The 25218-nt window shown below is 50.9% G+C and overlaps 1 protein-coding gene across 1 annotated transcript in view; it reads left to right on the top strand.

Moving 5' to 3' along the window:
- Positions 1-25218, top strand: part of RIN3 (Ras and Rab interactor 3) — a 124549-nt gene that overhangs the window by 33619 nt on the left and 65712 nt on the right. Inside the window, exons 2-3 of the mRNA XM_034993058.1 lie at positions 5235-5442; positions 18282-18399. Coding sequence (XP_034848949.1) covers positions 5235-5442; positions 18282-18399 — 326 coding nt within the window. The remainder of the gene's footprint in view (positions 1-5234; positions 5443-18281; positions 18400-25218) is intronic.

Raw genomic sequence — 25218 nt, 5'->3', positions numbered from 1 at the left:
CGTTTATGAGTTGTGCGAAGCACTCAACCCACCTCTCTGTCTCACTATTAGGTAAGGGTTATTCTTACCTTTTTACAGACAGTTAAACTGAAGCCCAGACAAGTAACGTAACTGGCCAGAGGTCACACAACCTAGGTTCGAAACCAGGGCTTCTAATTCAGCAGACAGGCTTCTTCTGGATGGGTCTTAAGGGATGGGGAGAACTTTATCCCCAACACTGTACTATAAAAGATTTTTTTTTTAAGATTTTTATTTATTTATTTGAGAGAGAGAATGAGATAGAGAGAGCATGAGAGGGGGGAGGGTCAGAGGGAGAAGCAGACTCCCTGCTGAGCAGGGAGCACAATGCGGGACTCGATCCCAGGACTCCAGGATCATGACCTGAGCCGAAGGCAGTCCCTTAACCAACTAAGCCACCCAGGCGCCCTGTACTATAAAAGATTTTAAACGTGCAGAAGAGTCGAAAGAATTTTGCAGGGAACACCTTTTTTTTTTTTTTTTTTTTACGATTTTATTTATTTGTCAGAGAGAGAGCATACGCAGGGGAAGTGGCAGGCAGAAGGAGAAGCAGGGTCCTCGCTGAGCAAGGAGCCTGATGCGGGACTCGATCCCAGGACCCTGGGATCATGACCTGAGCCAAAGGCAGACGCTTAACCGACTGAGCCACCTAGGCATCCCCATCTTACTTTTTTTAATGCATTTCAAAGACAGTTTTGGGCACCCCCGAATATGTTAGTATATGTATCATTAACTAGAGTTCAGTGTTTATTTATTGTTCTTTTTTATTGTTTTGCTGTAAAATTTCCAGATGATAAAATGTAAATACACGTATCTCAGTGTACCACTTGAACTTCATACAAATGGGTTCAGATGGTATGTATTTTTGTGCACCTGGCTTCTTTCAGCACGTTTCTGGGCTCATCCATGTGGTTGTGTGGATCAGCACTTCCTATTGTATTGGGTGATACACTGCTTCAGCTGTTCATTCTCCCATTGATGGACACCTGGACCAGTTGCAGGCTATCATGAGTAAAACTGCGAAGAATATTCACGTACAGGTCTTTGTGTGGACATTCACTTTCATCTCTCTTGGGTAGATAGGTACCCGGGACTGGGATGGCTGGGTCATATGATAGGTGTATGTTTAGATTTATAAAAAACTGCCTTTTTCCAAAGTGATGGTACCAATTTACATTCTCTCCAGTAACTCGGGAGAGTTCTGGTTCCTTCCCACCCTCACCAACATGTGATGTTGTCAGGCTTTTTATTTTTTATTTTTTTTTTTTTAAAGATTTATTTATTTATTAGAGGGGAAGAGAGAGAGAGGGAGGGAGGGAAAGAGAGAAAGAATCTCCAGCAGACTCCCCACTGAGCGTGGAGCCTGATGCAGGGCTTGATTTAACAACCATGAGATCATGACCTGAGCTGAAATCAAGAGTCGGACACTTAACTGACTGAATCACCCAGGCACCTCTAGAGCTTACTTTATTTATTTATTTATTAAAAAAAAATTTTTTTTAAGATTTTATTTATTTGAGAGAGAGAGAATGAGAGACAGAGAGCATGAGAGGGAGGAGGGTCAGAGGGAGAAGCAGACCCCCTGCTGAGCAGGGAGCCCGATGCGGGACTCGATCCCGGGACTCCAGGATCATGACCTGAGCCAAAGGCAGTCGCTTAACCAACTGAGCCACCCAGGCGCCCATGTTGTCAGTCTTTTTAATTTTAGCCTAGAAATTCTAGTGGTTGTGTCATGATATTTCACTGTGGCTTTAATTTGCATTTCCCTAATGACTGATGATGTCGAGTAGTCTTTCACCTGCTTATTGGCCATTCAGATGTCGTCTTGGAGGTATTTTCAAATCTTTTGCCCATTTTTAAGAACGAACTTGCTTGTTCTCCGTTAGATGTATGCTTTGCAAATATTTTCTCCCCGCCTGTGGTTTGAGTATTCCTTGTCTTCATGAAGTGTTTTGATGGCACAATTTAAATTTGGTACGTTTAATTTATCCATCTTTCCTTTTATGGCTCTTGCTTTCTGGTCCAATCCACTAAACTTTGGCCTGCCCATTGGAGAAAATGTTGGTACCAGGGAACCTGTAGGAATCACAGGTGGATAGAGCAGGCTGAGCCTCAGGAGCACCAGGTGGGGAAATGCAAGTTTTGCCGAGGGGATGGAGGGCAGCCCTTTGTCGGGGAGTTTACATTGCAGGGTGGGGCTCAGAAAGTGAATGCATTCAATAAGGAGACTGGATTGGATCCTTTAGGCAGTGGGAGCCATTGAAGGGTTAAGAGCAGGAAGAGACATGATCATAAGGGAGAGATGTCATGGTCCCTCTGACACTGGAGCCTGGAAGGAGTTTCTCCTCGGTCAACTTGTCCTCAGGACGCAGGTGGGACTTCCAGGGAACTGGGGCCAGGGAGCGGCTTCATCTCTATGGATCTTTGAAGACTCTCTGTGGGCCCAGAAGCGACCCAGGTCCCATGAGGTCTTAGTGGGCCCATTTCTTGCTGAGGAAGCTTGCATGTTGGTGTGGCCTAGTTACTAACCAGCAGCCCAGGGAAGGCATTCATATACATGGACTTAGAGTCAACTCTGCCAGTGGTTCCAGCATCCTTATGTGGACCCCCACACTGCCCCCTCTGACCTCCCCACGCCCCAACCCCCTAGGCCCAGCACCTGCCAGCCCCCAGGCTTCCTCGAGGTTTCTCTGAGTCAGGTGGCTCAAAGGCCTTTGCTCTTTCCCAAATATCTGCATCCTTGTTATAGCTCAGCACGACCTGACACACTCTAGGTCACTCAGTCACCTTGTCTGTCATCTGGCTCCTCTCCTAGAGATGAGTTTTGTTGTTTTTGTTTGGTTTTGTTTGTTTTTTACTCTTGTTCTTTGCTCTAACCCAGTTCCTGGAACAACATCTGGAGCTTGCAGGCCCTCAGAAAAATATCCATAGTACAAGTGAGTGGGAGACAGACCCCTCCTTTCTCCCAGAGCCTCTTTGTTTGATAATGGCTTTGGTTCTAAGGAGAAGATAAGGACATTTGTCCCCAAAGCCCAGGCCCTGCCTAGGGGCACCCAATAAATGGAGGAATCTTCCAGGCCACCCCTGGCCCATTGCACAGATGAGAAAACAGACTCGGAGGGAAAGGACTCACCAAGGCCTAAGCCTAGTTGGTGGCAGAGAGGAAATGGGAGCTCTCACTCCCAGCCTCCATGAGAGCCCTAATCTGCCCCTGGGGAAAGGTCCCCGGCCAAGTGAGGAGGTTTAAAGATGATCGGGAAGCCTTTTGGTGCCAGAAGATAGTTTTATGTTTCCAAGGGTGGGGGTTAGAGGAAACTAACAGGCCCCAGGGTGCTTCTTTTCTGGGTAATTCTGGCCTCCAGCCTCTTAAGTTCTTTCCCCCGGAGGAGATGCTATGACCGTGTACTTCAGGGCCTGGGAAGAGCTTGCAGCAGTATCAGCTGGGCTGCCCTGGACTTGAACTCCAAGTGAGGCCCACTGAGCCCCCGTTCCACAGCCTGTGGACATCCATGGGGCCGCCATACTGCCCCTCCCGGCCCCACAGTGCCTGCAGCTGCCTCAGACATTCCTGTTGTCCTGGTGACCGGGCACACTTTTCAGTGTGGACCCGGCGGGGAAATCCACAAGTATCCGTGCACACACAACATCCGTGAGAAGGAAGGCTTCTCGGAGGATTCGGGAGTGGGGCGTCAGGAGGGACTTTTAGCCAGGACCCAGTCCTTCCCTTCAGGAATTGCTGTTCCCTCCTCAGGACTTTTGGGTCTTGCAGGCCTCTTACCCCTTCTCCCCTACCACCCGGTTCCACTCTCCTGTGCCTTTAACGGGGCTCATCCCGGCCTCGTTCTCCCCCCACTCCCCAGCAGCTCCTTACAGCAACTGCTAGCCAGGGACACAGGCAAAAGAGAGGCAGCAGCCACATCTTCCTACCTGTGTAACTACCTCTCTCTGTCTGATGCAGGTTCTCACCCCTGCAGATACCCTGAGAGATTTAGTTCCTCGGAATCAAAACTGACCTGCCAGTGTGTGTAGGGGGTCCAGTGGAGTGAGCATTTTGGGGGAGGGTCCGAGATCTCTTAAACTGGACCTCTTTTTGGGTTTTTGCTCTTTCTCAGGCCTGTGACTGTCCTCTTTCCCCCTCCCTGACTGTTACGTCCTTAACCCCGGGAGGGGGGGGCGGGGGGGGAGGGACAGAGAGTATTGACTGGGAGGGGACACGAGGGAGCCTTCTGGAAATGTCTGTATCAGCACAATAGAAATACAATGCAAGCCACAAATGTAGTTTTAAATTTTCTAGTAGCCACATTAAAAAAGTAAAGAAATAGGTGAAATTAATTTTAATAATGTTTTATTTAACCCAATATACTCAATCTACTATCATTTCATCATATAATCAATGTAAAATATTATTAATGAGCTCTTTTACAGTCTTTTTTTTGCGTATCAAGACTTCAGATCTTGTGCGTATTTTACCCTCACAGCAGGTCTCAATTCCGTCAACTCACTTTTAAGAGCTCAATACCCCCATGTGGCTAGTGGTTACGTTATTGGCCAGCCCATCTCTTTCGGGGTGGTAGTTGCGTGGGTATAGACATATATAAAAATCTGTCTAGATGTATACTAACGACTTGTACGTTTCACTGTAAGTTACACTTCAATTTGAAAGTTTGTTTGTTTGTTTGTTTGTTTGTTTGTTTTAAGATTTTATTTATTTGCGAGAGAGAGAATGAGAGACAGCATGAGAGGGAGGAGGGTCAGAGGGAGAAGCAGACTCCCTGCCGAGCAGGGAGCCCGATGCGGGACTCGATCCCGGGACTCCAGGATCATGACCTGAGCCGAAGGCAGTCGCTTAACCAACTGAGCCACCCAGGCGCCCCTCAATTTGAAAGTTTTTTAAAAACCCTCTGCAGAGCTCTGCTCCGACGCCCCATGTGTTTCCCTTGGGGAACCTGGGTTGGAATTAGCTACTTCTATTGCATGGTGCTCCCGTTATATTTATCCCAATCTTCTGCTTCAGCTGGTTGCTTCTGTGTCGATCCAACTCATTTTCTTATAAGCACCCTAAGGTGAAGATCATGGTTTGTTTATTTTTTAATTCCCCAGAGGACTGCTGGGTTCATCGATGCTAAACCATCGATGGTTTCATTGAATCTGCATCTGTTATACACAGTTCTGTGGGCTGGCTGCAGGAGGGGCTGATCATTTGATTCTGTTCTCAGTCCTATTCCAGATGTTGGCAAAGGAGAGGGAGAGGAAGAGGAGGAGGAGGATGGCGTCGGGCCTTGTCCGCCGGTCGCCCCGAAGAATTGCCTTCTCCAGCGGGGCATCAGTGTCCTGGAGAAGCTCATCAAGACGTGCCCTGTGTGGCTGCAGCTCAGTCTGGGCCGGGCGGAGGCAGCCAGGATCCTGCTGCAGGAGGCGGCTGGGGTAAGTTGGGGTCTCTTTGCCTTGTGGCCGATGGTGGGCAGACACAGCTGCAAGGAGCTGCCGGGCTCCCACCTAAGCAGCTGGCCTCTGCTTTCCTTTCTTGGGCTGGTCAGCTTTTCGACTGGGGTGTTTTTTCCAGAACAAAGGAGTGAGAGACTGGCGGGACATCTGGTTCCTGCTTTGGAGAGCAGGTGTCCCCCCTGGAGAACAGGGGACTGTGTGGCTGGCGTGGGCTGTGTGGGCACTGGGGCACTGAAGAGGCAGGACTCACACTTGGAGAAGTCAGCCACGCATCTGGGACCAGAGGGGATCAGAGCTGGAGGTACCTGAGAAATCATATCACACCCCCTTAGTTGACGTATGAGAAGCAGGGGCTGTGGGATGGAGGCAAAAGCTTTTCTGCAGCCAGGCTCTGTGAGTTGAGCCAAGGGGCTTAGATTTTTCTGAGGCTCACTTTTCTCACTTTGAAGTGGGGCCGTTAGTGAAGGTACTCTGGTCCGGGTAGTATGAGCATCACAGGGGAAGGAAGATAGGTAGATAGCAAAATGTGAGTCAGAACCCATCAAATGCCACCCACCCCACGCGTTTTTCTCTTACACGCCACTTCCTTTTTAAAAAACATTGAGTTTGTTTAATTATAAAAGTGGCAAACATGTGTAGTCACTGTAAAAAAAAAAAAAATCAAGCTGGACAGAAGTGAAGAGTCTTCTCAAAGCTTTTGCCACCTGTTCTCTTTCCCCTCACCTCCTTCCCAGAAGTCTTTTTTCGGTTTTGTTTGTTATTGAGGTGAAAGTCACATCACAGAAAATGAGCCGTTTTCAAGCACACTATTTAGTCTGTTCACAGAAGCAGCACCGCTGTCTGCTTCCAAAACATTTCATCACCCCGACATAAAGCCCCGCATCCATTAAAGCAGCCGGGCCTTCTTCCCCTGGCCCCGGCAGTCACCAGTCCGCTGCGGAAACCGTGTTTGCTCCAAGCGCATGGTCTGTCTCTGCAGGCATTATCCTCAGAGTCCCCCGGTGACAGCAGCTGGGGTCCGTCAAGCACTATGTCCCAGGCACTCACCGAGGGCATGCACGCGAATCAGCACGTGTGTGCTCACGGCAGCCCTCTGACGTGGGCATTGCAATCAGGCCCATGTTACAGAAGAGGTAAACTGAGATGCAAAGAAGCTGAGTGACCTCCCCCAGGTGACTCAGGGAACAAGGGCTGGAATTTGAACCCAGGCAGTCTGGCTGCTCCCGGGCTATGTCGTATCTGCATGTGCAAAGGGAATCCTACCTTTCAGCCGCTGGGCTCACCTTCAGTGCGGTAGGTCGTGCTGTGGGTGCTGCATCTGGGGAAGAGTCCAAGCTCCACATACATGGGGCTCAGGACGAGATAAAAATCCATCAAGTAAGCGGTTGTACCTGAAAATCGGAATTACTGGAACTTATGGGCCCTCCAACAAAGTTCCAACCTCCCCTTGCCACAGAGCCCCTACCAGGGGGAGTGGGGACCATAGAGGCCGGACAGCTCAGCAGAATCCTGCCGAGACCAAGGGGGGGTCTCCTCTGGGTTATGGTGGCAGGCACCCTGCGGCCCAGGCCAGCCCCACTGCAGCACCAGGGGCAGCCCGGGAGTCTGCAGATCCCTCTAGAGGGGGGAGCTGGGAGGGGGCTCCAGGGGCAGTCAGGTTGACTGTCGTCCTCAAGAAAACAAGCTCTGTTGTTTCGTCCCTCCCCACCAAAAGGTTTTCTATTTTGAAAATAATATCGGGGACTTACGCCAGCGAGTGTCCCAGTCAACCTTCCAACATGTCCAGTCAACCAAAGAATCACCCACTTCCCTGTTAGCTTCTGAGGGGACTTCCCACCCTTCCTGGGGGGATGCGGCTCAAAAATAGGCCCAAGTGCAAGGTTTGGATGCTGAGGGATGGCCATTTTCTGGGCCTTTCTTGGTCACTGGGGAGATGTGTCCTGGGCATGGACGTAGATGCGGGTGGACAAGACAGTAAGGACCCTTCGTGGGAGAGGCAAGTGCATCTCCAGGGCAGGCTGGGCCAGCCGAAGTCCTGACTGCTCTGCCCCCAGGGGTCAGCCCTGTCTTCAAAAAGTTTAAGATAAGCCCAAATCAAAATAACAAGAGTGGCTCTATGTGAAGATTGCTTCTTGATGCGGGGCTCTGTACTAGCATTAATGCCAAGCCCTATATGATGTCATCTCATTGAATCCTTGTGATAATCCTGGGTGGCCTCTGAATCTGCCATTATCCCCAATTTACAGATAAGGAAACTGAGGCTAAGAGGAGTGCCCTAGTTTGGGCTTCCCCAGAAGCAGACCCCAAGACAAGGATTTGAGTTCAAGTGGTTAATTTGAGAGGTGATGCCAGGGAAGCCGGCAGGGGAAATAAGACAGGGAAGGGAGGCAGCTAATAAAAGGTATGTGATCATGCAAGTTACCGCAGGCTGCAAGGGGAGCTGGATCCTGCTGGATCCTGCTGGAGCATTCTGTGAACCAGTGTGGAACACATATCTCAAGGCCATCCCACCCAAGAAACTAGCAAGCTCCTTGTCCACTGACTCCTGAGAGCCATTGGTTCAAGGCTGTGGGGTGTGAGGATCTGTCTTCCAGTACCTCCTCTCTGCCCTGAGGATGAGAAGATCTGGCTGTGGCCAGAAAGAGATGTCGAGCTCTGGGGTGATACGGGCAGACCTCCTGGAGGAGGCAGATGCTGAGCTGGGTCTTGCAGGATGGATGGGCAGGACTGGGATGGGGGAGCAGAGAGGGTCTGTTGGAGAATTGGTGGGTCTCCGAGCCAGCGCTGAAGACAACAGAATTGGAGCAGATGCGCCTTCTCTTGCCTTCCCTGCCCCCTCCCTCTCTGCCTTGATCCCTGACTCTTCACATCTGTATTTTCAAGCAGAAGCAAAGCCCGAAGTGCATGCTGTGATAAGAACAATTGGCCAACTTTTACCCAGGGTTGTTCTTTGCACAGTCTTATCTATCCCCACCATGATTTCTGTCAGGTGGTTGGTATTATTAGTGCCCTTATTTCCCCACTGAAGAAGTAAAGGTGAGGAGAGGCTCACTCACTTGCCTGAGGCCACACAACTAGTGAGAACAGAGTCTACGGGGTGTGACCTTCAGCTGGGTAACTTCATCCCAGCACTGAAACTCAGCCAGCGCAATGCTTTCCTCATTTTTAAAGCTGCAGACACAGGCTCCTGGGTGGCTCAGTCGGTCAAGTGTCTGCCTTCAGCTCAGGTCATGATCCCAGGGTCCTGGGATCGAGCCCCGAATCGGGCTCCTTGCTCTGCGGGGAGTCTGCTTCTCCCTCTGTGCCTCCCCCTGCTCATGCACTCTCTCTCTCTCCCAAATACATAAATAAAATCTTTTTTTTTTTTAAAGTACTTTAAAAAAATGGGGGAAAAAATGGTGCAGACACCACAGGTGGGCCCCAGGCTGTGAGAGCTCAAAGGGTCTTCAGAGATCGCCTGGACCCCACCTCTCCTGATGAGGAGGATGCTTCCTCCTGTCCAGAGGCGAATGGTCAGGAGACCAGGCATCTGGCTCCTTTGCCCACCCCCCAATATCTCTGTGATCTTGACCGTGCCCCACCTCCTCCACCCCTCCCCATCTCCCCTCTCTGCAGTCTGCTTCTCTGATAAGGTATTGGGAACATACTGGCCCATTTTTGATTTGTGTGTATCCAGAAACAAGGCAATCAAAAAGCCGCCTTTATTCATTCTTCACCCAAATGGTGCTTTTTTTTTTTTTAAGTTTAATTTTAGAAATTTTAGATTTACAGAAGAGTTGCAAAAACAGTATGGGGAGTTCCTGAATACTCCTCACCCAGTTTCTGCTACTGTTAACATCTAACACTGGTAGGATACATTTGTCACAATTAATGAAGCAAGTTTGATACATTCATATGAACTAAAGCCCCTAGGCTTTACCTAATGTCCACTTTCTGTTGCAGCATTTCAGGCAGGGCGCCATCTTACATTTAGTCATTGTGTCTCCTCAGGCTCCTCTAGGCTGTGAGAGTTTTTCAGACTTTCTTTGTTTCTGATGTGGCCTTGACAGGTTTGAGGAATATAGGTATTTTAAGGTATTCGGTAGGGGGTCCCTCTCTTGGGATTTATCTGATGGTTAGACTAGGGTTATGAGTTTGGGGGCGGAAGACACAGAAGTAAAGTGCCTCTCTCATCACATCATGTCAGAAGTACCTACTATCAACATGACTTATCACTTACTATCCGTGTTTACCTGGATCACCTGGCCGAGGTGCTTGTCAGCTTTCCCCTCTGTAAAGTGAACCTTTCCTCCCCTTATGCTGCCCTCTTTGGAGGGAAGTCACTACGCACAGCCCATCATCAGGAAGTTCCTTGACTATCTACATAAGAGTTCTTCTGCACAAGAGACGTAGTCTCATCTTCACTCATTTATTTATTACATCATTTACTTGTAGCAATATGGACTTGTGGATATTGCCTTTCTGCTTTGGGTTATAATCAATACTACTTTAATGATTCTGTTGCTCAGATTGTTCCAGCTTTGGCCATCGGGAGCTCCTTCAGTTGGTTCCCGTGTCCCTTTGACATACGGCCACCATTGCATGTGTATGTGTGTGTTTGGTTTTTGGAGTGCTTCCTTACTTCCTGACACCGCATTCTCCAGGATTGTCTTGTATATTCCTTGTCCCAATCCTAGAATCAGCCATTTCTCCAAGGAGCTCTGGTCCCTTTTATTAGAGAATAATATTAGAAAGCAAGATCTGGGTGTTATGTGTGTTTGTTGCTACTGGTTTGGAGTACGGAATGCCACGGCCTGGAGGACAACAGATAGTTTTTAATGAGAGAAATCTCTCGTAAGATTGCTTTTTGTAGTGGGGGGTTAGCTCAAGAGTCGGAGTAGCCTGTGTGGTGATACGGACCAGCCGTGTAGGTGGTTCAAGGCACCTTCCCCAGGTGTGAGCCCAAGGAATGCCAATTCCATTCAAGATTCGTTTGGAAAAGCATCAGTGCAGCCCCTCTCTTGTCCCTTCCGGGGCAAGGAAAGAAGCACGGTCAACAGTTCCCACAGGTCTGTTGTGCCTTAAGCGCCCTCTCTCATCTTTCCAACAGCCCTGTAGAACAGGGGGCAGGCTTCCTATTTTATAAGTGAGCAAAGTCAGCTCTGATGGTAAGGAGCCTGCCCGTGTAATCGGCTGCTAAATGCCGAAGTGTGACTTGAACTTACCAACTGACTGCCTTCAAAGGCTTTAAAAATGTCTCGGCCTCATTCCCAGAAATGCTGATTTTTTTTTTTTTTTTTTTTTTTGGAGTAGAGCTCAGGCATCAGCATGTTTTAAAAAGCTCCCTAGGGGGGCACCTGCGTGGCTCAGTCGTTAAGCATCTGCCTTCGGCTCAGGTCATGATCCCTGGGATAGAGCCCCGCATCGGGCTCCCTGCTCAGCAGGGAGCCTGCTTCTCCCTCTCCCACTCCCCCTGCTTGTGTTCCCTCTCTCGCTGCGTCTCTATCAAATAAATAAGTAAAATCTAAAAAAAACCCCAAAAAACTCCCTGGGTAATTGAGAAACTCCCCTCCGTGCCAGGCTACCACTTCAGTAGAAGTAATGGGAAAGGTGGGCCACATGTGTCCAGAGTGGGCTCTGGCCACTGACCCACTGGACCACCGGCCTCCAGAGGCCTGGCAGCCCCCGAACTTCTGGCCTCTGGGAAGAACCAGCCACTTCTGTGACTGCTCCGATGGGCATGATTGGAAAGTTTCCCCCAAGCAGCTGGAAAATAGTCCTAAAATAACCAAAGTAGAAAAGCAGACAGCTCTGGAGTGTCCAGGCCAAAAATGGATAGTAGCAGTAAAATCATTATGGTGTATTGGGCTTTGGGTTATTATATATTTATTTGGAGAGGAGGAGGGGCATGCGGAGGCTGCATAATTCTCTCCCTGTGCGTATTCTGTCCCAGCTGTTATGGAAATCAGTTTGTCTTTCCAAAAACCCACTCTGGCTAAGGGTAGGCAGGGCGAGGTTCCTACAGCCGGCTCTTCCAACCTCGTGGACTGCAGTCATTTCCCTGGGAAACTCAGTGCCAGCCTCTCAGGATCTGGGAAAGACCCCAGGATGCTGCTCTGGGAGAGTATCTTCGAGAAGAAAGGAGTCCTGGGACCCTTCAGCCCCTCACTAGACTGGAAAAGCCAGCTCAGAGAGGGGTAGTGACTTGCCAAAGGACACAGCAAACCAGGGGCAGAACTAGGAGGGCCACCAAGTGTCCTGCCTTTCAGCCCTGCACTCTGATGGCTACCCCACAGCTGTTTTGGGGGTGGGGACAGGAGAATCCTAGCTCTTCAAAGAAAACTGGACCCCCAGAGTGGGCATGGCCCAGTCAGTTTGTACAATTGCGGGAAGAGGGTTCTTCTGCTTTCTGAGAGTTTCTAATGCAGGGCACTGGGGAAGCTGACAAAAGCGGGGGCGGGGGGGGGGATGCGGGGAAGAGGGAATAGAAGGAGTGGGATGACTCAGATGTCGGCTCAACAAGGCACCAGACTGTGTTGTTCCCATAGAGGGGAGAGGCTGAGTGAGGACACTGGGGCACAGCAAGGTTTGTTGGTAGCCTGGTTAATCGGGGAAGACTTTTAGGAGCAGTGGGGGAGGGTGGGGGAATGACTGAACTGTTCCACTCCTTATCACCCTGGGTAGCCCCTGCAGGGGGACAAAAAAGGCCCCCACGGCTGCACTTGTCACCTCCTGGTCCCTCTCTCCCCACCTTGAGCTTAACCCTTCACTCTACACGGAGGCCTGAAGTCTGGAGCTGCTAATGAGGATATCTGTCCTTATCCTGGGTGCCTGGTGTCTCACCGTGCTTCCTTTCTGACTCATGGAGCCGTCCATGAACTGCTGAAGATAGGAATGCTACCTTCTTGCAGGAGGGGGTTCTGTGCCATTTGTCCTCAGGACTCGAGGCAGGTAGAGGAGCACTGGGGAGGGGAGGCACCATATACCGAGGCTTATTATGTAGCCAACATTCTGCTGAAGGCACCTGCGCAGGTCTTTTAATAATCACTCGAGGCAGGAGCGCCTGGGTGGCTCAGTCGTTAAGCGTCTGCCTTCGGCTCAGGTCATGGTCCCAGGGGCCTGGGATCGAGCCCCGCATCGGGCTCCCTGCTTGGCGGGAAGCCTGCTTCTCCCTCTCCCGCTCCCCCTGCTTGTATTCCCTCTCTCGCTGTGTCTCTCTGTGTCAAATAAATAAATAAAATCTTTAAAAAAAATAATCATTCGAGGCAACTGGGTCAGCTGGGAATGCTTTCAGCTTCAAGTAACAACAAACCCAGCCTATGGTAGCTTCAGCCATAAAGCCACTAGTGTTCATCTAATGAGAAATCTGGACGTTGGGGTCCAGGGTTAGTTTAGCAGCTAAGTGATATCCTGAGAACCCAGGGTGTTTTCACCTTTCTGTTCCCCATCTTCAAGGCGTTGGCTTTTTGGCCTCTGATTTGTCACTTAATGGTGACAAAATGGCTGCTGCAGCCCCAGCCATATCACTCATTCAAAGGCGAGAGGTCACAGGCAAAAGGCTTTCTTCTCCTAGCAGGCTTTTGGTCAGGAAACAAATATTTTTTTTAGATGCAATTTTGGTCACCCCCTAACTGCAAGGGAGGCTGGGAAAGGGGGTGAATGGCAAAAAGGAGCAGAATAACCATGACTGGCTTTTGACCAAATCCTCCTGCGGCAGGATACATTGCATCCAGAATTGGAGTCAGTTGGCAAGAAAGGGAAAAGACTAGTTCTTGGGGAGCTGATAGCGACTGTCCCTGGCAAAAACTATTACGAGCACATTTTCCAGAGGAAGAAGCAGCCCCAGAGAGACCACACAGCTCAGAGTAGCCAAGCTAGGGACTGAACTCAGACCATCTGACTCCAGAGCCTGCAGGCCGAAGTCGTACATGGAAGGGCCCCAAGGCCCACTGCTCTGAGCATTCCCCTTTCCCTCTCTTTCTGTTGCTCCTCCCCCCATACTTTTCCCATCTGTACAATGGGTAAAATACTCCAAGCCCCAGGCTGAGAGTTGGTGCAAAGTATCTAAAACATCTAGCCTGATGCCTGGCATAGAACGCATGCTCAGTTGACACTCATGGGTGGGTTGGGTTGGAGGATGTGACCTGCAATGGTCACAACCGTGACCTGAAGGTCATTGACTTTGCGTTCTTGTCCTGGTTCTGCCACTAACGACTGACATGGCCTCAGGAGGTCTCTGTCATCTCTGGATCTTGGTTCCTCTGGCTGGAGAGTGGGGAGCTGGGCACATCACTGGCTTTCAAACTCCCCCCGCCCCGAGCTCTGGAGATCCGCCCACAGCACCTCCTAGAAGGAAGAGAGGAGCAGGTACCCAAAGGATGGGGCCCATGTCCATACACCCAGTGGCTCTATCATTAGTGACTGTTACAGAGCAAATCACTTCAAACTTCAGTGGCTTAAAACAGTCACCATTTGATTTGCTCACGATTCTGTGGGTTAGCAGTTTGGGCTGGGTTCTGCTGAGCAGTTCTGCTGGTCTCACCTGGGGTCCGCCATGCAGCCGCAGTAAGCCGGCAGCTCGGCTGGGGCTGGCTGGCCTGAGGTGGGCCCACTCACTCGGCTGGTGCGGGCTGCTGGCTGGGCCACGTGATTCCAGCAGACTCACTCCGGGGTCCTCACGTGACAGCTATGGTCCCAAAGGGTGAGCGTGGAAGCTGACCTGCCTCTTACAGCCTAGGCTCAGAACCCCACAGTGCCCTATGTGCTGCATTCTTTTGGTCAAAGCAAGTCCCACGGCTACCCCTTCCAGGCGTGGGGAAATTTGATGCGAGAAGCTGCAAGGAATTTGTGGCCATTTTTAATCTACCACACAGGAGAATGGTCCGTGAGTCTCTTCTTCCTATCTCCCCCTCTGGAAAAAGATACATAGTAATCATCTTGCTAATAATTACTTATTTATCAAATGAGATTATGCATATAAAAATCTTAGCATGTGGTTTAGTGCTCAGTAAATGAGAGCAGTCTACTCCAATAATAAAGATTGTAAGTACTTTTTATTAAGTGCACACTCGGTGTCAGGCATTTGACGTACACAGTCAGCAATTCTCACAGCAACCCTGAAAGATGGATATTATCATTCTCACACTCACATGAAGAGATTGAGACCCGGAGGACTAAAGGCAGCTTGTCCGTGGATCCACAGCTAGTGCATAGTGGAGCTGGGATTTGGGTCCCCCTGCATCTCTCAAAAGCTAGCTGCCGGGTGTAGAAAGAGAAGCAAAGGGGGCTTGAAGAATTTGCACATGGAACCCCCAAGGGTGTTGGAGCAAGAGCGCTGGGTGGCCCATCCAGCCCTTCAGCCTCCTGTGCACTCATCTGCAACCACCATTGTGGACAGACCCTCCTTAGGGGATAGGCCAAGGCCACCCCGAGGTGGAGCATAGGAGATTCCCCATGACCTAGAAAGCCAGGGGTCACTATGCATTATTCCTCGCTTTGCTACACACAACACTGCGTCTGGGGTGCTGTCTGGGGATCTTTCCCAAAAGAGACCCTGTGACTAGCTGAGCAGCTAAGCCTCCCCAAAGGGGAACATGGAACAGACTCTCTTGTTCCAAAAGACAGTGGCCCAGGCAGACCCTTGTCTGTGTCCCCCTCCCTCCTGGCTAACTAGGCAGGAAGGGTCAGAGGTCTCCTCCAGCTTCCCTCCCCAACCTGCCCCCACTAGCTCACAACCTCTCCCACCACCCCCCCATCTTCCCCCAGTGCCTTATCTTGGCTTTTCAGATAAGAGCCCCAGGACTTGGCCATGGTAGAAGGAAGTGCTACGTGAGGCTTTGTGGCCGTGCAGAAAGGGTGCGTGTTGGGCATTCAGCATTGGGGACTGGTCAGAACCCAGCCTGGGGGACTTTCCACCCCTGTCCACACCCCTACCCCCCAATGAGTAGATGACACAGACATGACAGCAATAAAGAAGCGAGGTGCTCCCGGTGACACCTGGGTCTGCATCCTGCTTTGGCGCTTCCCATCGGCATGGCCCTGGGTGTGTTAGGCCTCTCTATGGCCTGAGTCTTCCCCCGTCAAGGACGGATAGTAAGTCCCTACCTCACGGGGCTGCGGTGAGGAGTGAGTGGGGCCAAATGTAAGGAAGGAGTGCGGCCAGAGCACAGGTGGGAGCCACTGTTCCAGCCTCCAGCTCCTTAGCATCAGCTGAACCACTCTCCCAAGGAGATCCCTCCTGGTTCTTTTTCACAATTAACACGAATAGCAGACTGATCCCCAGTTCGCTAGGGAGCCTGAGACCGGGAGACTGAAGAACAAACCCCAGCTGTGGGAGGGCGGGGGGCAAACGGAGAGTGAATCCTCAGGGAGCATCAGTGGAGACCCGATTATCCCACTGGGGGCTTTCCTGTGCGACCCCAGGATTTCCAACACGGAGAGGCGGGGCTGTGGTTGGGTTCTTGTGTCTGCTGGGTGTTCTGGTGTTGTTATCCCCATTGACAGATCAGAACACTGAGGCTCAGGGAAATCACAGAATTACCCAGGGCCATGGAGCTCATGACTGGCTGCTTGGGGCCCTGGGGGAGCCCAAGAAAGATACAGATTGTGACAGACTGACTCTCCTCCCAGCTGGAGCAGTTCCTGTCTTCTCTTTCTCTCGGTGAGGGTGGAACACAACACCGATGTGTCAGCAGAGTGAAGAAATCTAGAAATAAGTGCGTGCTGGGTATGCAAGAGCCAATTAGCTTGCAGAGCAGCATCAAGGAGGCCCCCGGCTGAGGCCAGCAACCATGCTTGGTCATCGCAGTCAACCTAGGGAGAGATCAGTGCAGTTCAAAAGAGTCAAGGAAGAAGGCCAGGCCGGCAGAGTAAGAAAGAAATCTACGTTGGACTGTGGCCCTGGCCCTTTGTAGGTCTCTCTCTCTCTCTTTTTCTCACTCTCTGACAGAGTCCATCCTTCTCATAAGCATCCTTCTCATCTTCGATTCTCTTCTATTTTATTTTGAAAAAATAAAAATAGTGGGTGGCATCTGCACCCATGGGTCATGACCCACGGCTTGAGCAACACAGGCCCTCCTTCCTGTGCCGTTCCTGACACTCGAGGTCGAGACAGAGGCAGCTCGGCTACGTGCATGGCCTCTGAACAAGGGACCTACTGGGCAGGTGTCCCCACACATAGGCACCACATGTGTAAAGGGTGTGCTTTCCCTGCAAAGACAGACACCCCCCCCCCAGTTTGGTTTCAGTTTGGGGCACCAGCCTCAGCTCCCACCCCGGCTCAGGATTAAGGATCCGGGTTTGCGCTGTCGGCCTTCCTAGGGGCACCACCAGCTGCAGCTCAGGCCTCCTGTCCCAGAGTTCCAGGTGGGAGGCCCTGGGACAGCCCAGCGTTCACTCAATCCATACTCACCCCCCCGCCCGCCCACACACACACACTCACTCACTCTGCTCCGACAACAATTCTCCGACTCCAGTGGGGTGTCCCACAATTCAACCCCATTCTGACACTACCCGGAGTAAGTGCAGGCCCCAGAAGTTAAAGGTCAGGGTCCCCAACAAGGCTGCCCGGACTTCAGGTGCCAGACGGAAGTGAGGTCCCCAGGCTACCCACACTCACACTTCTAACTTGGCTGCAAACACGACCCCCATTCAGGATTGACAATTTGCTAGAATAACTCGGGGAACTTCCTGAAAGCACTATTTCTGTTGACCCTTTCATTCTAAAGGGCTCAACTCAAGAGCAGCCAATGACAGGGACAAAGAGGGGTGAGGTCTGGGGTGGGAAGGGGCAAACAGCGCCCACACCCTCCCCTGGCAGATTCTGGGCACGTCTGTGTTTTCACCAACGAGGAAGCTCCAATGGAGTCTGAGTGCCCAGGGCTTCCAGTGAGTTTTATCTCACAGACGTGATGGACTAACCTGTTGGCCATCCCAGCTCCAGCTCCTCTCCCCAGCGGAGGAGGTCCAGGTGGGCCTGCGAGTTCCAACCCTCTATTCTCCTGGCTGGCTTTTCTGTGGCCAGACCTTCCTTTGATACCAGGGGCCCACCATGAGTCACCTGTTAGTGTGAACTCAGGTATGGTCAGAAGCAGCTCATTATGAATAATAAAAGACACTTATCACCCAGGAAATTCCAAAGGTTTTTGAAGCTCTGTGCCAGGAACCGGGGACAAAGACCAGATCTAGTTGTTATTATACTACACTCACCCACCCCCATGCACAGACTCACCCTCACGTTCCCTCACACACAGCTGGTTCCCACCGGCCTAGGGGGCAGAAGGCAGCTTGACCTTGGACCCCTGAAGGAGAGGCCAGCTCCAGCCCAGGTACTTGGGGCCTGAATGGGAGAGGCTTAGACTCCAGGGTTGGGGGGAGAGTAGAGGTGAGCATACATGCTGGGGTGTGAGTTGAAAATCAACATGACTCCCCATGCCTTAGAGCTTTACTAAGTGCGGATGCAGGACCACTACCCATATCAGAATCCCCCGATTCTGGGCCCTACCCACCCAACAGCATCCCACGGCTGGGGCACGGGAACCTGCCTGTTAAACACCCCTGCCAAACTCTGTGTCTATGACACAGAATTCTTTGGGAAGCATTGATGTAGTTGGACCTCCTCTGTGGGCATATGAGAAATGGAGATTCAGGAGCCAGGGGACATGGGCCAGGTGACACATGGCTCTCAGGGCAGAATCCCCAGATCTCCGGAGGAATGCTTGACTCCCCGACACTGCCTCCTTGTTTCTGGAACGTTCTGGATGACTTCCATCCCATTGTTGTCCTTCTAACCTTCACCCAAATCTTTGATTCATGGAGTTGCCCCCCTTCTTCCATTGCAGACGTTCCTGGTCCGTCGGGACAGCGGCTTAAAGCACCTGGTGCTCTGTGTCCACTTCCCTTCCCTCAACGAGGGCTCGTCCGAGGTGCTCGAATACACCGTTAAAGAAGAAAAATCGAGTAAGTACCTGTCTTCCTGTGCTGGCCCCGACCACACAGCAGCAGCAGCAGAAGATGCTATGCCATGCAGCCACAGACACTCCCGGCAGGCCAGAGGGGTTAAAATTAGAAGAAGCGGGGAGCTTTCAATCCCCTGAAGTTATTTGGCCAGATCTGTTGTGAACTCAGTTTATCAGCCAAGTCAGTATGAGCTTCCGCTCACGCATGTCATGGCGTGGTGGCTTTGCTTCCTCGTGGTCTCTGTGAAGTTTCTTCTTGTCAGCTCAGGCTGGAGAAAAGGAAGAAAAGGAGAGGAACTGTCTGGGTCCCTGGTCCTAGAGACAGCTCAGCACACACGCAAACCGTGATCTTGGACAAGTCACTCCACCTCCCTGAGCCTGTTTCCTCATCTGTCAAATGCACATAGTAGTCACTGTTCTGCCTGAGTCACAGGGCCTTTGTGAGGGTCAAACAGGAAAGCACTTTGGAAGCCAGAAATCCCGTGTGTGCACAGGGTTGCCAGGAGCAGGCCTGGGCCCCGGTGGGAAAATGTTTGGGGGCCTCCGATCAAGGGCAGGTTTGTATTGATATGCAATGAAAAGATCCGGGCCTCTAATGGGTATTAAAGTATTAAGCTCCAAAAAGCCTAGAAGTTAGAAGAATCTATAGAACATTCCAGACGTCAGCGTAGGTCTTCTTATAAATCCATGGGGTTATGGGAAGTTTTTTACCCTTAGTTAGAAGCAGAGTGAAAAGAGTTAAAGAAGATGATAAAATATGTATTAAGTATTTCATAAATATTATATATTCATATCACATATAAATATAATAAATACTTTGGAGATATTTATTAAATATTTTGGACTAGTTGTTTCTCAGGAAGCACTTGGCCCAACACTGGGAGGATGCACAGATGAGTAAGCCCTGGCCTCAAGGGTCTCCCAGTCTAGCTGGGGGGACATGATGGGGTGGGAGAGACACAGACATCAGTACTTGCTGTGCAGTGTGACAAGTGTGACTGCAGAAGGACCCCTGGCTGAGGGACACAGGGGATGCCGACCACAGCGGGAAGGATTCCAAGAGGGCCTCAAAGAGGAGGGAATACAGGCTGGGTCCCGCAGGGTGGGTATTCGTTCAGTGAAAAGTGAATCTTCTAGCTCCAGAGGTGGACGAGAAAGTGAAAGCAGAAACAGGTTGCTTTTCTTGCTATAAGGGGGCCTTGCCATAGAGACCCTGACTCATTGTGTGTTCAGCACAGAGTTGCCGAGTGCCACCCCTGTGTCAGGAGCTGCTCCACCGTTGGGGACGCAACCCCTGCCCCTCTGAGCTCACATTCAGGTGGAGGGAGGAGACAATAAAAAAGTAACAATACAGGGTGACCTTGAGATGAAGAATCGCGCTGTGCAGAACGTGGAAGTGGGACGATTAGCTAGTTGCCACAATAATAACAAAAATTGTCATGGATTAAGCCCAGAAAAGGCTAGTGCCCTGCTCCTGTGCAAAATTCCTCATCAGTGGGGAGGGCTCTTCCAGGGACCCTGGCCGACAGTGGCTCTGCGGCTGAGCAGGTGGACTCCGGGCTCCCAGGGTGGGCTCCAGCCAAGAGGAGGCCGGAAGCTTGTGGGAGGGTCTTACCAAGGTCTTGTCCAGGAAGTGGGTGTGTCACCTGTGCTTGCATTCCATTGGCTAAAACTCGGTCATATGACCACACCCAACTGCAAGGGAGACTGGGAAATGTGGTCCAGGCCTGTGCACAGGCAGAAGCAGAGGACCTGGATCCCGGTGAACTGTTGCGAGTCTGTAAGGCGGTAGAGTATGTGGGGTTGTTACTTTAGACAGCAAACCTCAGTGATCCCTGACCTGCAGTGTCCAGCAGGGAAGAAAATGTAGGTATCTCAAAGAAGAAGGAGGGTCATAGTTTTCCCAAACCAATATACAGCGCCCTCTAATGACTGCAGAAGGGTGAGGTTGTTTGGGGCGCCTAGTGCTCTCCAAGAACCTGGGCCCTTTCTCAGACGTTCTCAGCAGGTGCCTGGGGGTACACAGACCCCTGGGTGCAAGTTTGGCCATCAACCAGGTTCAAAGACCTGCCTGCCCAGGCCCTACTTACCTACAGTCCCTTTAGAAACCTGAGGGCCAGTTGTGCTCGTGAATTTCAACACCAGCCTCTGGCAAGTAGCTAAAGGTAAGCAGTAGTGATTGCTGAGCATGCATCCACAGATGCTCTAGAAGTGCAAGGAGGGAGCTTTGTTCAAGGGCAGGCTGATAGGGGAGGCTTCCCGGAGGAAAAGGGAACCAAGCTGGACTGACAGAACGTGTGGAAGATGTGCTTTTCTCCTTTGCCCCACGCTTCTGTCCCACTTCCCCATCCTAGACTCCAGGGCAATCACTTCTAGGTCTTTCCAACCCAAATACACCCCCTGGCCTTTCGGGACTTGGTCAGAAAGGATGCACAAGTCCTACGCAGTGGAACCAGGATTTCGTGTTTGGTTGCAGTGCGTCATTTCCAATTAGGAGCCCAGGGGACAACCCAGGGCACCTGGTCATGGAGGCAGCTTACTTCCCCGGTGCATATCTTCCTCCCAGGACCATGTGGTAGAATCTCATTTCCCACTTTTGATTAATTAATTAATTAATTAATTATATTGTAAAGATTTCTATTTATTTATTTGAGAGAGAGAGAGTGAGACAGAGAGAGCACGAGCTGGATGAGGGGCAGAGGGAGAAGGAGACTCCCTGCTGAGCAGGGAGCCGGATGCAGGACTCCATCCAAGGATTCCAGGATCATGACCCAAGCTGAAGGCAGGCTTAACTGACTGAGCCACCCACAGGTGCCCCTCCCACTTTTAAACTTTTAAACATTCAGTGCTCAACTTGCTGAAAAGACCATCAAAACTCAAACCAAAATTGCTTGATGTAATGTAACTCTTTCAATCACGATTCGTGTCTATTCCCTGTGACTACACAGATGTTCTCTATAAGTTTGCATGTGTTTTATTTTGCTCTTTCTTTATATTATTCCACTGCTCCCCAAACCTCAGACCCCTGAACCCGGACAACATCAAGAAAGTACCAGGTAATGTGTTTCTTTTTCCATGTTGATTCGCTGCTCTGACCTGTTTTCTCCCTCTTCCTCATTCCATACCTTCCTCCTTCACATGGTGATTGAGCACAGACTGTGGAAGCCACACCGCCTGTGTTTGAATCCCAGCTCTCCCTTTTACCACCTGTGTCACCTCTCTAGGCCTTACTTAACTTCTCCAGGCCTCTATGATACAGAGGATAATGGTGTCTCTCCCTTATGGTGCTTGAAGGAGTTAGTGTGTCTAAGTACTTAGGACAGGGACACCTCGGTGGCTCAGTGGTTAAGCGTCTGCCTTCAGGTCAGGTCATGATCTCAGGGTCCTGGGACTTCTCCCTCTCCCTCTACTGCCCCCTCCTGCTCATGCTCACTCTCTCTATCTCAAATAAATAAATAAAATATTTTTTAAAAACAATGAAGTACTTAGGACAGTACCTGGAGCACAACAGAGGGTTATAATTATGTTTTTATTATTATTATTATAATTATTATTATACTATTATTAATCCTTCTGCAAGATGAAGCCAAAAGGAAGAGTGGAATGAGCCTACACAGAGGGTTCCAGGCTCTGGGTAAATCCCAACCGCCGTGTGCACCCGTCTTGTAGACCCTTATGTGAAGAGGGAGCCACCAGCCTTCTGAGTCCCCTGTGGCTGTGGTGGCCACAGTGGGGGTTAGCCTGAGAGGAAGTGGGCAAGGGGAAGGCCCAGGCCTGGACCTGGGGCCTTTTGTTGGGATTCCCCCACACTCGGGCGAAGGAGGGAGACGAGGGAATCCCCCGAATGTGGGTGGTCAGCCTCATCTGTGGCCCTGCTCTGTTTGCTTTCAACCAGAAAGGCTCACTTCAGCCCCTTCTGTGCTTCTGTGTGCTTGGATGGTCCTCTGGTTCCTTGTTGAGAGTTTCTTTGCCAAACACCAAACCGGTAGCTGGGGCTACTGGTGCTGTGGGGACAAACAGTCCTGAACTGCAGTGCTGTCCTCTGTTCGGCTGGGGGACCGCAGGGCGGGGCAGCCAACCCTTTGAATGAGCGTCACCAGCTGCTACATCCTCAGCCCTCCTCTTGCTGCACGGAGGAGAAAAGACGGCTTTGCAGGGTCTGGGTCGCCACTTAGCTTCACAGGGACCCTCAGAGGTCAGATGTTTGTGTGTGGCAGGTGGGGGCGGAGAGCCAGCAGAAGAGGCCCTGGGGTAGGGGACCCAGGGGACAAAGGAGCAGGGCATAGGATGGATGGAGGCTAGGCCAGCTGCCCCTTTATGGCCAAAGTTAACCACCCGGCAGAGGGGACGCGAGCTACTTTTTCATTCATCTGCACCCTTGAAGATGGTGACATGGACACAGTCACGTGATGGCATTTTCTCTGCTGGCTGCTAAAAAGAAAGAAAGAAAGAAAACCAGTTGGCCCCATCACCAGAAGGGGAACCATCAGACAGTGACACATAATGTGGTGTGGCCCCTGCAGAAAGTGACTGCCTGGCACTCGGCCCCCACCGTCTTCCCTGCCTACTCCCTGCCACCCCGGCTGACCCCCTGGCTTTAGAAAAGCTGGCCTGCCGAGCTCAGTTGCTCTTTCTTCTTGCCCTGAGCAGCTCTCTCAGTTTGAGGTCTGAGGTTTTAGGCCAGGTAGCTGAAGCTGATAGATGCACTTGTGATTAGGAGCGGAGCCCACCTCATGGGTAAATGTGGTGGGTGTCATGCTAATTGGTGCTGATGGTTATCACCACTGGACCGGGGGAACTGTTACACCAAGGAGGAGAGATATTCTAGATGAGTTTTCCTGGGCAGCAGAGATCCATATGTATGGGCAGGTCAGAATGTCACCCAGAATGCCTTTGAGGTCCACACAGGAGATTTGCATTGCTGCTCCTGGGTTTGGGCCACAGTGTATTTATTAAGTCCATAAAAAGGTAAGGAACAGTTATTACTAGCCTCGAGGTCAGAGCGAACAAGACAAGCTCTTGCTATTTTAGCAGGGAGGCGGTGCTGGGTTGTGGTGAGTCTTACACGCTGGTCAAAGCAACCCTCTTTTGAGAGCATGTGCTTTGGGAAGGCAGATAGTCCTACAGCGTTCTTCTGTCTCTGTCACCTTGCGACATCAGACAAGCGACTTATCTGTGCATCGGTTTTGTGCAAGACGGGAACACCTGCAGCACCACTGCTGGAGGATAGAAGAGCTAATACAGGCAGGGACAGGGGACAGTATTGCCTGGTGCGTGGGAAGCACTCAACAGCGTCGTGACTGTGTTACCATGATTTATAATAAGAAATATATGTTTGGGGGCGCCTGGGTGGCTCAGTTGGTTAAGCGACTGCCTTTGGCTCAGGTCATGATCCTGGAGTCCCGGGATCGAGTCCCGCATCGGGCTCCCTGCTCGGCAGGGAGTCTGCTTCTCCCTCTGACCCTTCCTCCTCTCATGTGCTCTCTGTCTCTCTCATTCTCTCTGTCTCAAATAAATGAATAAAATCTTTAAAAAAAAAAAAAAAGAAATATATGTTTGGTCTCCATTCCAGTTCCGGGCACAGAGCTCCCCAAACCCTTGGAATTTCCTAAGCAGTAGGAGCCATAAAGGTGTCTCGATACTCATGACAAACCCCTTTGAACCATACCAGACTCCATACAAGGACGGCGGGGGGTGGGGGGGGCTGGTTGCCCAGGGAACCAACCACATGACTCGAGGGTTGGACCTTTCAATCCCACACCCTGGACTCCAGGGAGCCGGGAAGGGCTGGAGGGTGAACCAACCTCCAAGGTCAATCATACCCACATCACATACTGAAGCCACCACAAAACCCCAAAGGATGGGTTTCAGAGGGCTTTGGGGTTGGTAAGCATGTAGAGGTTGAGGGAGAGTAGGATGCTCAGAGAGGGTGGGGAAGCTCCCCTCCCCTTCCCCGTCCCCTGCCCTGGGCAACCCCTTCCATCTATATCATTTTATAAGAAACTGGTGACCTAGTATGTAAGACCTTTCTCTGGATTCTGTGAGTTGCTCTGGCAAACTCATTGAGCACAAGAAGGGAGTCATCAGAACATCCCACCTCTCCCTGTTGGGTCACCAGCGCAGGTGACCACCGGAGTTGCAATTGGCATCTGCAGGGGCAGGGGCAGGGGGCTATCCTGTGGGGCCGAGCCGTTAACCTGCGAGGTCCACACTACCTGCAGGTGGATGGTGCCAGGATGGGGGTGGATTGTATGGCTGCCCAGCTGGTGGAGGAGAATTGCTTGGTGTTGTTGGGGAAAAGACGCATTGGGACCGAGATTTGGAGTAACTTCCTAACATCATCATGTTGTCTCCTGGACCGAGATTTGGAGTAACTTCCTAACATCATCATGTTGTCTCCTGGACGTGGGGATAGCTTTTCTGGGGAAAACCTATCCCCACGTCCGCGTGGAAGAAGCATTCAGGAAAGACCAGCAGTTATAATTCGCTATGGGGATTGAGTAACACCAACTTACACCTCAGAACCATTGTTTCCTGCAATGCCTCGCTCCCAGAGAACTCTGCTAACAAGCTGATTCATTCTTATTGAGCAGTGGTTGTTACCCAGGGAGATTTGGGCTAAAAGCTAACCACAGTTTGTTTCTTTCTGGTTTCAGCCATTCCCTTTTTGGCCTCCAGAATTGGGGTTGGCCCAGGAAAAAAAATACACCGTCGGATAATTTAACTCCAAGAACTTTATTGTAAAACTCAGGTGAACTAACTTTCTCTCTTTCTCTTTCTTTCTTTCTTTCTTTCTTTCTTTCTTTCTTTCTTTCTTTCT

The sequence above is a fragment of the Mirounga leonina genome, unplaced genomic scaffold (genome assembly GCF_011800145.1).
Source record: "Mirounga leonina isolate KUSES-001 unplaced genomic scaffold, KU_Mleo_1.0 Mir_82, whole genome shotgun sequence".
In the NCBI taxonomy this organism is placed as follows: Eukaryota; Metazoa; Chordata; class Mammalia; order Carnivora; family Phocidae; genus Mirounga; species Mirounga leonina.
Note: the sequence above shows the minus strand (reverse complement) of the source record. Positions and strands in the feature narration are given on the sequence as shown.